General features: G+C 47.6%; 1 protein-coding gene across 3 annotated transcripts in view; it reads left to right on the forward strand.

The window, feature by feature from the left end:
• Positions 1-13552, forward strand: part of asah2 (N-acylsphingosine amidohydrolase 2) — an 88792-nt gene that overhangs the window by 70896 nt on the left and 4344 nt on the right. For 2 of the 3 annotated variants that reach the window (XM_078413176.1, XM_078413177.1), the window contains exons 17-19: positions 6977-7072; positions 9208-9360; positions 9545-9604. In XM_078413176.1, the coding sequence (XP_078269302.1) occupies positions 6977-7072; positions 9208-9360; positions 9545-9604 (309 nt within the window). The remainder of the gene's footprint in view (positions 1-6976; positions 7073-9207; positions 9361-9544; positions 9605-13552) is intronic. The other variant, XM_078413178.1, reaches the window with a different exon arrangement.

Here is a 13552-nt window from a genome sequence, read left to right on the forward strand (position 1 = left end):
GCTTTCCTGTTCTTGCCGCCAAAGTGGATAACCTCACATTTATCCACATTATATTGCATCTGCCATGCATTTGCCCACTCGCCTAATCTATCCAAGTCACTCTGCAGCCTCCTAGCATCCTCCTCGCCGCTAACACTGCCACCCAGCTTCGTGTCATCCGCAAACTTAGAGATGTTGCATTCAATTCCCTCGTCCAAATCATTAATAAACACTAAATAACTGGGGTCCCAGCACTGAGCCTTGCGGTACCCCACTAGTCACTGCCTGCCATTCCGAAAAGGACCTGTTTATTCCTACTCTTTGCTTCCTGTCCGCCAACCAATTTTCTATCCACCTCAACACTGAACCCTCAATACCGTGTGCTTTAAGTTTGTGCACCAATCTCCTATGTGGGACCTTGTCGAAGGCCTTCTGAAAGTCCAGATATAACACATCGACTGGTTCTCCCTTATCCACTCTACTAGTTACATCCTCGAAAAATTCTATAAGATTCGTCAGACATGATTTGCCTTTGGTAAATCCATGCTGACTTTGTCCGATGATTTCACCACTTTCCAAATGTGATGCTATCACTTCTTTAATAACTGACTCTAGCATTTTCCCCACTACCGATGTTAGGCTAACTGGTCTATAATTCCCCGTTTTCTCTCTCCCTCCCTTTTTAAAAAGTAGGGTTACATTAGCTACCCTCCAGTCCTCAGGAGTCAAAACTAAAGAGTTTTGAAAAATTATCACTAATGCATCCACTATTTCTGAGGCTATTATCTGAATGGTGTCAAGTTAGGAAAAGGGGAAGTACAACGAGATCTGGGTGTCCTAGTGCATCAGTCACTGAAAGGAAGCACGCAGGTACAGCAGGCAGTGAAGAAAGGCAATGGAATGTTGGCCTTGATAACAAGAGGAGTTGAGTATAGGAGCAAAGTGGTCCTTCTGCAGTTGCACAGAGCCCTAGTGAGACTGCACCTGGAGTACTGTGTGCAGTTTTGGTCTCCAAATTTGAGGAAGGATATTCTTGCTATTGAGGTTCACTAGGTTAATTCCCGGAATGGCGGGACTGTCATATGTTGAAAGACTGGAGCGGCTAGGCCTGTATACACTGGAATTTAGAAGAATGAGAGGGGATCCTATCGAAACATATAAGATTATTAAGGGGTTGGACATGTTAGAGGCAGGAAACATGTTCCCAATGTGGGGGGAGTCCAGAACCAGGGGCCACAGTTTAAGAATAAGGGGTAGGCCATTTAGAACGGAGATGAGGAAAAACTTTTTCAGTCAGAGAGTTGTAAATCTGTAGAATTCACTGCCTCAGAAGGCAGTGGAGGCCAAGTCTCTGAATGCATTCAAGAGAGAGTTGGATAGAGCTCTTAAGGATAGTGGAGTCAGGGGGTATGGGGAGAAAGCAGGAACGGGGTACTGATTGAGAATGATCAGCCATGATCACATTGAATGGTGGTGCTGGCTCGAAGGGCCGAATGGCCTCCTCCGGCACCTATTGTCTATTGTCTATTTATGGACATTGAGTTACTTTCAATGATTCATTGGCTGAGGAGACTTGCACAATCTCTTCATACTCTGATGGTAACCAACCCATCACCAACTAAAGAGCAGTCCTGACCTCCCAACGACCTAATTGGAGACCCTCGGACTATCTTCAATCGGACGTCACTGGACTTTATCTTGCCCTAAACGCGATTCCCTTCGTCATGTGTCTGCACACTGTGGACGGCTCGATTGTAATCATGTGTTGTCTTTCCGCTGTCTCGATAGCACCGAACAAAAAAAGCTTTTCACAGTGGCTCGGTACATGTGACAATGAACTAAACTGAACTAAATGTCAATGTCACCAGGTGTCAACTTCTCTACAGCGGCGAGACCAAGCGCAGGCTCGGCGATCGCTTCGCTGAGCACCTTCGCTCAGTCCGCCTTAACCAACCTGATCTCCCGGTGGCTCAGCACTTCAACTCCCCCTCCCATTCCCAATCTGACCTTTCTGGCCTGGGCCTCCTCCATTGTCGGAGTGAGGCCCAGCGCAAATTGGAGGAACAGCACCTCATATTTTGCTTGGTTAGTTTACACCTCAGCGGTATCATCATTGACTTCTCTAACTTCAGATAGTCCCTGCTTTCCCTCTCTCTCCCCTCCTCCCCCTGTCCCAGTTCTCCCACTAGTCTTCCTGTCTCCGACTACATTCTATCTCTGCCCCGCCCCCTCCCCTGACATCAGTCTGAAGAAGGGCCTCGACCCAAAACGTCACCCATTCCTTTTCTCCCGAGATGCTGCCTGTCCCGCTGAGTTCCTCCAGCATTTTGTGTCTACCTTAAACTAAACCAAATGTGAAGCCGGTGCCTCTGACTCTCTGCTCCATCGTAAAATGGGTGGGGGAGCAGTGACTCCCTGAAAAAGGGGGCTCGACACACTCTGAATGGTACCTTGTGCCTGCATTTGGCCGGGTGGGTTTTGAGGAATGAGCAGGTATGAGTGGGTTAGCATACGATGAGCGTTTGACAGCACTGGGCCTGTACTCGCTGAAATTTAGAAGGATGAGGAGGGGATCTCATTGAAACTTGCCGAATAGTGAAAGACCTGGGTAGAGTGGATGTGGAGAGGATGTTTCCACAAGTGGGAGAGTCTAGGACTAGAGGACACAGCCCCAGAACTAAAGGACGTTAGGAGGGAGATGAGAAGGAATTTCTTTAGTCAGAGGGTGGTGAATCTGTGGAATTCATTGCCACAGAGGGCTCCGGAGGCCAAGTCAGTGGATATTTTTAAGGCTGAGATAGATTCTTAATTAGTACGGATCTCTGGGGTTATGGGGAGAAGGCAGGAGAATGGGGTTAGGTGGTAGAGATAGATCAGCCGTGATTGAATGACAGTGTAGACTTGATGGGCCGAACGGCCTAATTCTCCTCCTATCACTTATGAACTGAGGAACTTTGGATCTTTGTAAATCTTCTCTGCACTCCTTTCAGCTTTATTTTTTTTGTATAAGTTGGCTTTGGCAAATGTTGTACCTTTAGGTGGTTTCATAAACACTTCCCTTGGCAAAGTACTCACTGTGGAAGCGCAAATGTATTAGAAGGTTCTTTAGGTACTGGTTTACACCGAAGGAAGACACAATATGCTGGAGTAACTCAGCGGGTCAGGCAGCATCTCTGGAGAGAAGGAATAGTTGACATTTTGGGTCGAGACCCTGGTTCAGACCCTGAAGTCTGAAGAAGGGTCTCGGCCCAAAACGTCGCCTAGTTCTTCTCTCCAGAGATCCAGCATTTTGTGTCTATCACAGGAGGGATTGGTGAGCACAGAGCTCCACCTGGTGGCCACACCAGAAACTGGCAGATTTCACCAAGAATATCTCGCACAATATATCTGTGAATTCACACTTCAAGGCCTTGGCTCAGGGGACTTGAGGCTAATGCCTTGATGTGATCTGACCTCACTCTTCCTGCTATGTAATGATTGGCTCCGTTGTGAAATGTGCCTTTTTCTGACTGACCATTTATTAGTTTAGTTTAGTTTAGTTGGGAGATACAGCGCGGAAACAGGCCCTTCGGCCCACATAGTCAATAGACAATAGACAATAGACAATAGGTGCAGGAGGAGGCCATTCAGCCCTTCGAGCCAGCACCGCCATTCAATACGATCATGGCTGATCACTCTCAATCAGTACCCCATTCCTGCCTTCTCCCCATACCCCCTCACTCCGCTATCCTTAAGAGCTCTATCCAGCTCTCTCTTGAAAGCATCCAACGAACTGGCCTCCACTGCCTTCTGAGGCAGAGAATTCCACACCTTCACCACTCTCTGACTGAAAAAGTTCTTCCTCATCTCCGTTCTAAATGGCCTACCCATTATTCTTAAACTGTGGCCCCTTGTTCTGGACTCCCCCAACATTGGGAACATGTTTCCTGCCTCTAATGTGTCCAATCCCCTAATTATCTTATATGTTTCAATAAGATCCCCCCTCATCCTTCTAAATTCCAGTGTATACAAGCCCAATCGCTCCAGCCTTTCAACATACGACAGTCCCGCCATTCCGGGAATTAACCTAGTCCGCGCCGACCAGTGATCCCCGCGCACTAACGCTATCTAGACACACTCGGGACAATTTACAATTATACCAAGCCAATTAACCTACAAACCTGTACGTCTTCGGAGTGTGGGAGGAAACCGAAGATCTTGGAGAAAACCCACGCAGGTCTCGGGAAGAACGTACAAACTCTGTACAATACAATACAATATACAATATATCTTTATTGTCATTGTACAGGGGGTACAACGAGATTGGGAATGCGCCTCCCATACGATGCAATAAATTAATTAGCTAGTCAGTATTAATTTAGACAACCCAATGAAACAAATTTAGAAACAGTTTTAAAACAACATAAAGTTCAAGTAGGTCTGTGCCGGTTCGCTGTGCGATGTGACCATCCGGCTCAGCAGGACCGGTTCATGGCAGCTATGGCCCTGGGGATGAAGCTGTTCCTGAGTCTGGAGGTGCGGGCGTAGAAGGCCTTGTATCGTCTGCCCGATGGTAGAAGTTCGAACAGACTGTTGCAGAGGTGTAAGGAGTCTTTGTGGATGATGGTGGCTTTTCTGAGGCATCGTGTGTTGTAGATGCCCTCCAAGGCTGGTAGCTGTGTACAGACAGCATCTGCAGTCGGGATCGTACCCGGGTCTCCGGCGCTGTAAAACACTGTAAGACAGTAGCTCTACTGCTGCACCACCGTGCTGCCTCAATAAGCAACTTTTAAAGAAACGCAATAAAGAGTTCTCCCCCGAGATCTAAGAGGGACCAACGTGACTCTAATCAATGGTACCACAAAATGCTGGATCAGGCAGCATCTTGGAGAGAAGGAATGGGTGACGTTTCGGGACGAGACCCTTCTTCAGACTCTAATCAATGAGTACCTTTGTAACTTTGTTGGCGCCAGAAACATAGCCGCTCTTTGTTTCACTGTATCTCGGTGCATGTGACGATAATGTATCATTGAATCGTTGAACCTCAGACATCTGAGGAAATTCAGAGTGTCCCTGAGGATCCTTCAATGCTTCTACTCTGGGGCTGTAGAGAGCATCCTGTCCGGCAACATTACAGTCTGGTTTGGGAACAGCTCTGCCCAGGACAGGAAGGGCCTGCAGAGAGTAGTGCGTTCGGCAGAACGCACCATGGGAACTACACTCACCCCCCTGCAGGACCTATACATCAGGAGGTGCAGATCCAGAGCAAGCAAGATTATGAGGGACCCCTGCCATCCCAGCAACGGACTGTTCCAGCTGCTACGGTCAGGCAAACGTTTCCGCTGTCACGCTGTGAAAACGGAGAGGATGAGACGGAGTTTCTTCCCACAGGCCATCGGGACTGTTAACTATTATAACTCCAGGGACTACATTTTCTTTCTTTTCTGTATTCATTTTAATTTATATGCTGTAATTGTAACTTTTTGTGCACAATCCGCAGGCATTGCCACTTTCATTTCACTGCACATCGTGTATGTGTATGTGACAAATAAACTTGACTTGACTTGATTTGAATCGAATCATTGTCTATGATCAAGAGAACTGTTTCGCTCATGCCACGAGGGCAGCGCGGTGACGCAGCGGGTAGAGCTGCTGCCTCACAGCGCCGGAGACCCGGGTTCGATCCTGACCTCGGCTGCTGTCCGTGTGGGGTTTGCACGTTCTTGCTGTGATCGCACGAGAACCGGGTGCTCCAGTTTCCTCCACCATCCCAAAGACATGAGGGTTTGTCGGTTAATTGGCCCTCTGAAAATTACCCCTCTATTGTGCAGAGAGTGGACGAGAAAGTGGGATAACATAGAACTCGTGTGAACGGGCGATCGATGGTTGGCATGGATTGGGTGGGCCAATGGGCCAATGGGCCCGTTTCCACGCTGTATCTCTAAACTAAATTAAACCATGTTATAATTAGATTGCACAGGTCTCTTCAATAAATTAATCAATCGCTGGCGTAACTCACAGACCTAACTAACTCTCTGACTGAAAAACTTTTTCAGTCAGAGAGTTGTGAATCTGTGGAATTCTCTGCCTCAGAAGGCAGTGGAGGCCAATTCTCTGAATGCATTCAAGAGAGAGCTAGATAGAGCTCTTAAGGATAGCGGAGTCAGGGGGGTTTGGGGAGAAGGCAGGAACGGGGTACTGATTGAGAATGATCAGCTATGATCACATTGAATGGCGGTGCTGGCTCGAAGGGCCGAATGGCCTCCTCCTGCACCTATTGTCTATTGTCTAACTGCTGTTACACGCTTTACCAGAGAGAAAGAATGGGTGACATTTTGGGCTGAGAACCATTCCTTCTCTCCACAGATGCTGCCAGTCCTGCTGAGTTACTCCAGCATTTTGTGTTTATCTTCTGTGTAAACCTGCATCCGCAGATCAATTCCTACATACTCTTTACTAAATCTCTTTACGCAATAACTTGCAATTCGCCATTAACTCTCCACAGCCTTCCCCTATGCTCTGTGTACTGTATTTGAGTTTGACTAGAATGTATTTACAGTATGCATAGTCTGAGGACCTGCAGTTCGATCCATTCACAGTGTATAGATACGAGGTTCTGGGATAATCTTTAGCGCAAGGAGAAAAACAGTAAAGTCCGATCAAGGATAGTCCGAGGGTCACCGAAGAGGATCGATAGTAGTTCAGCACTGCTCTCTGGTTGTGGTAGGATGGTTCAGTTGCCTGATAACAGCTGGGAAGAAACTGTCCCTGAATCTGGAGGTGTGCGTTTTCACACTTTTGTACCTTTTGCCCGATGGGAGAGGGGAGAGGAGGGAGTGGCCTGGGTGCGACTGGTCCTTGATTATGCTGCTGGCTTTGCCGAGGCAGCGCGAGGTGTAGATGGAGTCAATGGAAGGGAAGTTGGTTTGTGGGATGATTTTTCTTTTGATGATGATCTGCTTTATGCTAATTTGAGGGTCACCACCACACAATCGATGCTTGTTGGTTTCTTCAACAGGTTCAACGCTATGAGGCGGCATCGACAATATATGGTCCCCACACTCTCTCCGCTTACATACAGTTGTTCAGAGGTCTGGCCAAGGCCATCGCTGAGGTCAGTGCTGACGATCATTGTGTTTCCTCTCAGAAGCTCATTTCTCCAGGCTAAACCCGCAATGACGTAAACCTATCACTGAAATAAGTACGATTCAGTCTCTTTCAATAGCTTTAGTTTCTATCAAAGATACTAGAGGAGCAAGATGAACCACTCCTTCGAAATCGCCTATACTGAAGTGTAGTACGCAAAGGAGCGTAACGTCCGCCATTTTAGTAGGCAAAACCCACCGTTCGCTATGCCTCTCGCAGTGTAATCAGTGTTTTTGGGGAACAGTATGTGTGATGATACCATTAAAAATGCAGAATATATCTCATCCATCAATTCACAGATTTTTGTTCGTTTTCTTTTTAAATGTTTCTGCAAGTTTCTGCCCACTAAAATGGTGCCAGGACGTACTACGGTTTTTAGGGTCGAGTGGTCTATCTTGCTCTGCTCTATTATCTTTGGTTTCTATCGGTTCTAATGGCGGCGCGGTGGCGCAGCGGAAGTGTTGCTGCCTTCCAGCTCTTCCAGCTCCAGAGACCTGGGTTCGATCCCGACTACGGGTGCTGTCTGTACGGAGTTTGTACGTTCTCCCCGTGACCTTGTGGGTTTTCTCCGGGATCTTCGGTTTCCACCCACACTCCAAAGACGTACAGGGTTGTAGGTTAATTGGAGTAATAAATGTAAAAATTGTCCCTTAGTGTGTGTAGGATAGTGTTACTGTGCAGCGATCGGCGTGGAAACAGCCACAGGGCCTGTTAACGCACTGTATCTCTGAACTAAACTAAACCAAAACTGAACTAAACTATTCCATACAGAAGTCTTAGTTTAGTTTAGAGTTTATATACTCTATTGTGGCGCTTCGAAAGAGGCCCAAAATAAAGGCGAGGAGCCGGGTATTTCGGGAGGTTTGGTTTTATTACAGTTATCAGACCGGTCAAGTCTGCTGGAATGACTTCGCGCCCAAAACCTCGTCCTTATATCCGTAGCAAAGGACCGCCCCCCTGGACCGGTCCATTCCCGTGCCGAGGGGTCGGTAGTGGTATGGCCCGACCCTTGATCCCTATACACTGGGATCAGCCAAACTTCCCTGTCCCGCCTACAACTGGTCCAAAACGCCGCAGCGAGACTCCTGACGGGTACCCGTAAAAGGGACCACATCACCCCGATTCTGGCCTCTCTCCACTGGCTCCCTGTACGGTACAGAATCAACTTCAAGCTCCTCCTATTCACGTATAAAGCCCTAAATGGACACTCCCCCCCTACATCAAAAATCTTCTAACCCCCCTCTCTAACTCCAGGTCCCTCAGGTCGGCCGACTTGGGGCTACTCACTATCCCGCGGTCTAGGCTTAAGCTCAAGGGTGACCGCGCTTTTGCGGTTGCAGCTCCTAGACTGTGGAACAGCATCCTTCTCCCCATCAGAACTGCCCCCTCCATCGACTCCTTTAAGTCCAGGCTCAAAACCTATTTCTACTCCCTAGCGTTTGAGGCTCATTGAGGGGGCGCTGTGAACTGTTTGCGTGCTACTGTATGTTTTCATTTTTTTTCTATTGGAACCTAATCAGATGTACAGCACTTTGGTCAACGTGGGTTGTTTTTAAATGTGCTATACAAATAAAATTGACTTGACTTGACTTGACTTGAGAGCCGCCACACTATGATATATACAGTTAGAATAGAAGGTATATTTCTAGAACATTATATTACTTTGACTGAGTGATGCGTTCTTAACATCAAAGCTACAACAACGTGTGGGAAGGAAACTGCAGGCATTGGTTTGCACAGAAGATAGACACTAAATCCTGGAGTAACTCAGCGGGGCAGGCAGCTTCTCTGGAGAGAAGGAACGGGTGACGTTTCGGGTCGAGACCCTTCTTCAGACTGAGAGCCGGGGGGAGAGGGAGTTTAGACATACGGAGGGGGTAAGGCGTGAAAACGACGGATCAAAGCAGAAGGTGTTAAGGGAATGTAGAATGGCTCGTTGTTGGCGGAGGGGAAGGAGATGAGGAAGGCATATAATCAGGAAAATCAATCAGGAGGACAGTGAAACTGGTCGGAGGGAGCGACTGAGAGAGAGAGAGAGAGAGAGAGAGAGAGAGAGAGAGAGAGAAAAGCAAAATAACATGTATCCATTTTCCAATGCTCTAGAACTCTGTTGAACAGTTGCCCAAAGGTCCCGAACCACCCAATTTCCCGGACAAGAAGCTGATCTCCTTGCTGCCTCCTAACCCTGTTGATAAGAAACCGAACAATACAACATTTGGTGATGTGGTTATAGATGCGCAAGCTACATACAAGCCGGTAAGCCAAGACTTTTGATCCATGTTTCTGGCCTTATCTATTATCAAGCGATTCATTCTTGAAATTACTGATCAAAGTGCCAACAATTGTGGGGGGGGGGAAATATTGCACGAGTTGTCTTGTTAAAACCTGTGTGTTTTCGATGCAATGCTAAACTGTGTTTCCACATTTCTATTTGTTGCAGGGAGATGTTGCAGAAGTGACCTTTATTAGCGGGAATCCAAGGAACTCTGTTGGTTTTATGGTCAGTCACTTAACCAGGTGGTTAAGAAAAAATAGTCATTGTTTGAAGCCAATGGAATGTTGGCCTTCATAACAAGAGGAGTTGAGTATAGGAGCAAAGAGGTCCTTCTGCAGTTGTACAGGGCCCTAGTGAGACCGCACCTGGAGTACTGTGTGCAGTTTTGGTCTCCAAATTTGAGGAAGGACATTCTTGCTATTGAGGGCGTGCAGCGTAGGTTTACTAGGTTAATTCCCGCAATGGCGGGACTGTCGTACGTTGAAAGACTGGAGCGGCTAGGCTTGTATACACAGGAATTTAGAAGGATGAGAGTGGATCTTATCGAAACGTATAAGATTATTAAGGGGTTGGACACGTTAGAGGCAGGAAACATGTTCCCAATGTTGGGAGAATCCAGAACAAGGGGCCACAGTTTAAGAATAAGGGGTAGGCCATTTAGAACGGAGATGAGGAAAAACTTTTTCAGTCAGAGAGTTGAGAATCTGAGCTAGATAGAGCTCTTAAGGATAGCGGAGTCAGGGGGTGTGGGGAGAGGGCAGAAATGAGAATGATCAGCCATGATCACATTGAATGGCGGTGCTGGCTCGAAGGGCCGAATGGCCTACTCCTGCACCTATTGTCTATTGTCTATTGTTTGAATTGATAGATTGAAAGGTATAGCATGAAATCTGACCCTTTGGCCCACTGAGTCCATTCACCCATTCACACGCTAGTTCTACATTATCCTACTTTCTCATCCACTCTCTGCACATTAGGGGCCAATTTATGGTTGGCACTATGACGCAGAGGGTAGACTTGCTGCCTCACAGCGCCAGAGACCCGGGTTCGATCCCGACTACGGGTGCTGTCCGTACGGAGTTTGTATGTTCACCCCGTGACCGCGTGGGTTTTCTCCGGGTGCTCCGGTTTCCTCCTGCACTCCCAAAGACGTACGGATTTGTAGATTAATTGGCTTCTGTAAGGTGTAAAACTGTCCCCCGGTGTGTAGGATAGTGCTAGTGTACGGTGTAAATGCTTGTTGGCACGGACTCTCTGGGCCGAAGGGCCTGTTTCCACCTCCTATCTCCGTAGTGTACAGCTGCTGCCTCGCAGTGCTAAAGTCCGCCATTTCAATTCTGACCCCAGGTGCTGCCTGTGTTGCGTGTGCACGTTCTCCCATTGACCGCGTGGGTTTCCTCCGGGCGCTCCGGTTTCGTCCTACACCCCAAAGGCGTGCGGGTGTGTGGGCTAATTGGGCCTCTGTAAATTCCCCACAATGTGTCGGGCATGGATGCAAAGCAGGTAAGACGTGGAACTGGTGTGAAAGGGTCGGTGTGGATTCGGTGGGCTGAAGGGCCTGGTTCCACGCTGTGTCTCTAAACTGAAATTAGCGTACAAACCAGCACATCTTTGGGACTACGGATTAGGCCAGAGCTTTTTAGCATCCACAGACCTGTTTGGCCAAATTGCCAACAGAAGGGCGGCACGGTGGCGCAGCGGTAGAGTTGCTGCCTTACAGCGAATGCAGCGCCGGAGACTCAGGTTCGATCCTGACTACGGGCGCTGTACTGTACGGAGTTTGTACGTTCTCCCCGTGACTTGCGTGGGTTTTCTCCGAGATCTTCGATTTCCTCCCACACTCCAAAGACGTACAGGTATGTATGTTAATTGACTGGGTAAATGTAAAAATTGTCCCTAGTGTGTGTAGGATAGTGTTAATGTGCGGGGATCGCTGGGCGGTGCGGACTTGGTGGGCCGAAAAGGCCTGTTTCCGTGCTGTATCTGAAATATGAAATATAATATGAAAATATGAAAGACTATGGTCTAAGTACAGCTCTAAATCCCTCTGATTCAGGTAACCACCTGTGAATCATAGATAAGGTTTAGAGATAAAGTGCGTTAAATTACCAACAATGAATAATACATTAGAGAGTGGCTAAGAGTTTCATTTTCAGTTTGGTTTATTGTCACCTGTACCGAGGTACAGTGAAAAGCTTTTTGTTGCGTGCTAACCAGTCAGCAGAAAGACAATACGTGATTACATTCAATCCATTTACAGTGTGTAGATACATGATAAGGGAATAACGCATAGTGCGAGGTATAGGCAGCAAAGTCCAATCAAGGATAGTCCAAGGGTCACCAAAGAGGTAGATAGTAGTTCAGCACTGCTCGCTGGTTGTGGTAGGATGGTTCAGTTGCCTGATAACAGCTGGGAAGAAACTGTCCCTGAATCTGGAGGTGTGCGTTTTCACACTTCTGTACCTTTTGCCCGATGGGAGAGGGGAGAAGAGGGAGTGGCCGGGGTGCGACTCGTCCTTGATTATGCTGCTGGCCTTGCCGAGGCAGCGTGAGGTGTAGATGGAGACAATGGAAGGGAGGTTGGTTCGTGCGATGGTCTGGGCTGCGTCCACAATTCGCTGCAATTTCTTACGGTCCTGGATGGAGCCGTTCCCAAACCAAGCTGTGATGCATCCCCGATAAAATGCATTCTATGGTGCGTCTGTAGAAGTGGAATATGGAGACAGATTGTTGGGGACACAAGGAATTGCAGATGCTGGAATCTTCAGAAAAGCACAAAGTGCAGGAGGAACTCAGTGGATGGAAGGAATGGACAGGCGACATTTTGGACACTGTGTTTTACTGAGACAGATTAATGAATCAGTCTTATTATCTGAATGGTGGCCGATTAGGAGAAGGGGAGATGCAACGAGACTTGGGTGTCGTGGTGCACCAGTCATTGAAAGTAGACATGTAGGTTCAGCAGGCAGTGAAGAAAGCGAATGGTATGTTGGCATTCATAGCGAGGGGATTTGAGTATAGGAGCAGGGAGGTTCTGCAGCAGTTGTACAGGGCATTGGTGAGACCACACCTGGAGTATTGCGTACAGTTTTGGTCTCCTAATCTGAGGAAAGACATTCTTGCCATAGAGGGAGTACAGAGAAGGTTCACCAGATTGATTCCTGGGATGGCAGGTCTTTCATATGAAGAAAGACTGGATAGACTCGGCTTGTACTCGCTGGAATTTAGAAGATTGAGGGGGGATCTTATAGAAACTTACAAAATTCTTAAGGGGTTGGACAGGCTAGATGCAGGAAGATTGTTACCGATGTTGGGGAAGTCCAGAACAAGGGGTCACAGTTTAAGGATAAGGGGGAAGTCTTTTAGGACCGAGATGAGAACGTTTTTTTTCACACAGAGAGTGGTGAATCTGTGGAATTCTCTGCCACAGAAGGTAGTTGAGGCCAGTTCATTGGCTATATTTAAGAGGGAGTTAGATGTGGCCCTTGTGGCTAAAGGGATCAGGGGGTATGGAGAGAAGGCAGGTACGGGATACTAAGTTGGATGATCAGCCATGATAATTTTGAATGGCGGTGCAGGCTCGAAGGGCCGAATGGCCTACTCCTGCACCTATTTTCTATGTTTCTATGTTTCAGTTGTCAGACAGAGTATGAAAGATGTTGGAGATAATGAGGAATGTCAATATGAATGATTGGAATTCCAATGTCATTTAGATTTAACCTTCAAACTGATTCCCAATTACATTTATTCACTCAGACAAGTTTACTAAGTCTGAAGGAGGTTCTCGACCCCGAAACGTCGCCTATTGATGTTCTCCAGAGATGCTCCCTGTCTTGCTGAGTATATCCAGCACTTTGTGTCCTTTGGAGAGAAGGAATGGGTGACGTTTCGGGTGGACACCCTTCTCCGAACCTGAAACGTCACCCATTCCTTCTCTCCAGAGATGCTGCCTGTCCCGCCGAGTTACTCCAGCCTTTTTGTGTCTATCGTCAGTTTAAACCAGTATCACCAGTTCCTTCCTGCAGACTTTGTGTCCTTTTGTGCATTAACCAGCATCTGCAGTTCATAGAAACGTAGAAAGATAGTAAATAGGTGCAGGAGTAGGCCATTCGGCCCTTCGAGCCAGCACCGCCATTCAATATGATCATGGCTGATCATCCAGAATCAGTAGCC

This window comes from Rhinoraja longicauda, chromosome 16 (assembly GCF_053455715.1).
Source record: "Rhinoraja longicauda isolate Sanriku21f chromosome 16, sRhiLon1.1, whole genome shotgun sequence".
NCBI classification, from domain to species: Eukaryota; Metazoa; Chordata; class Chondrichthyes; order Rajiformes; family Arhynchobatidae; genus Rhinoraja; species Rhinoraja longicauda.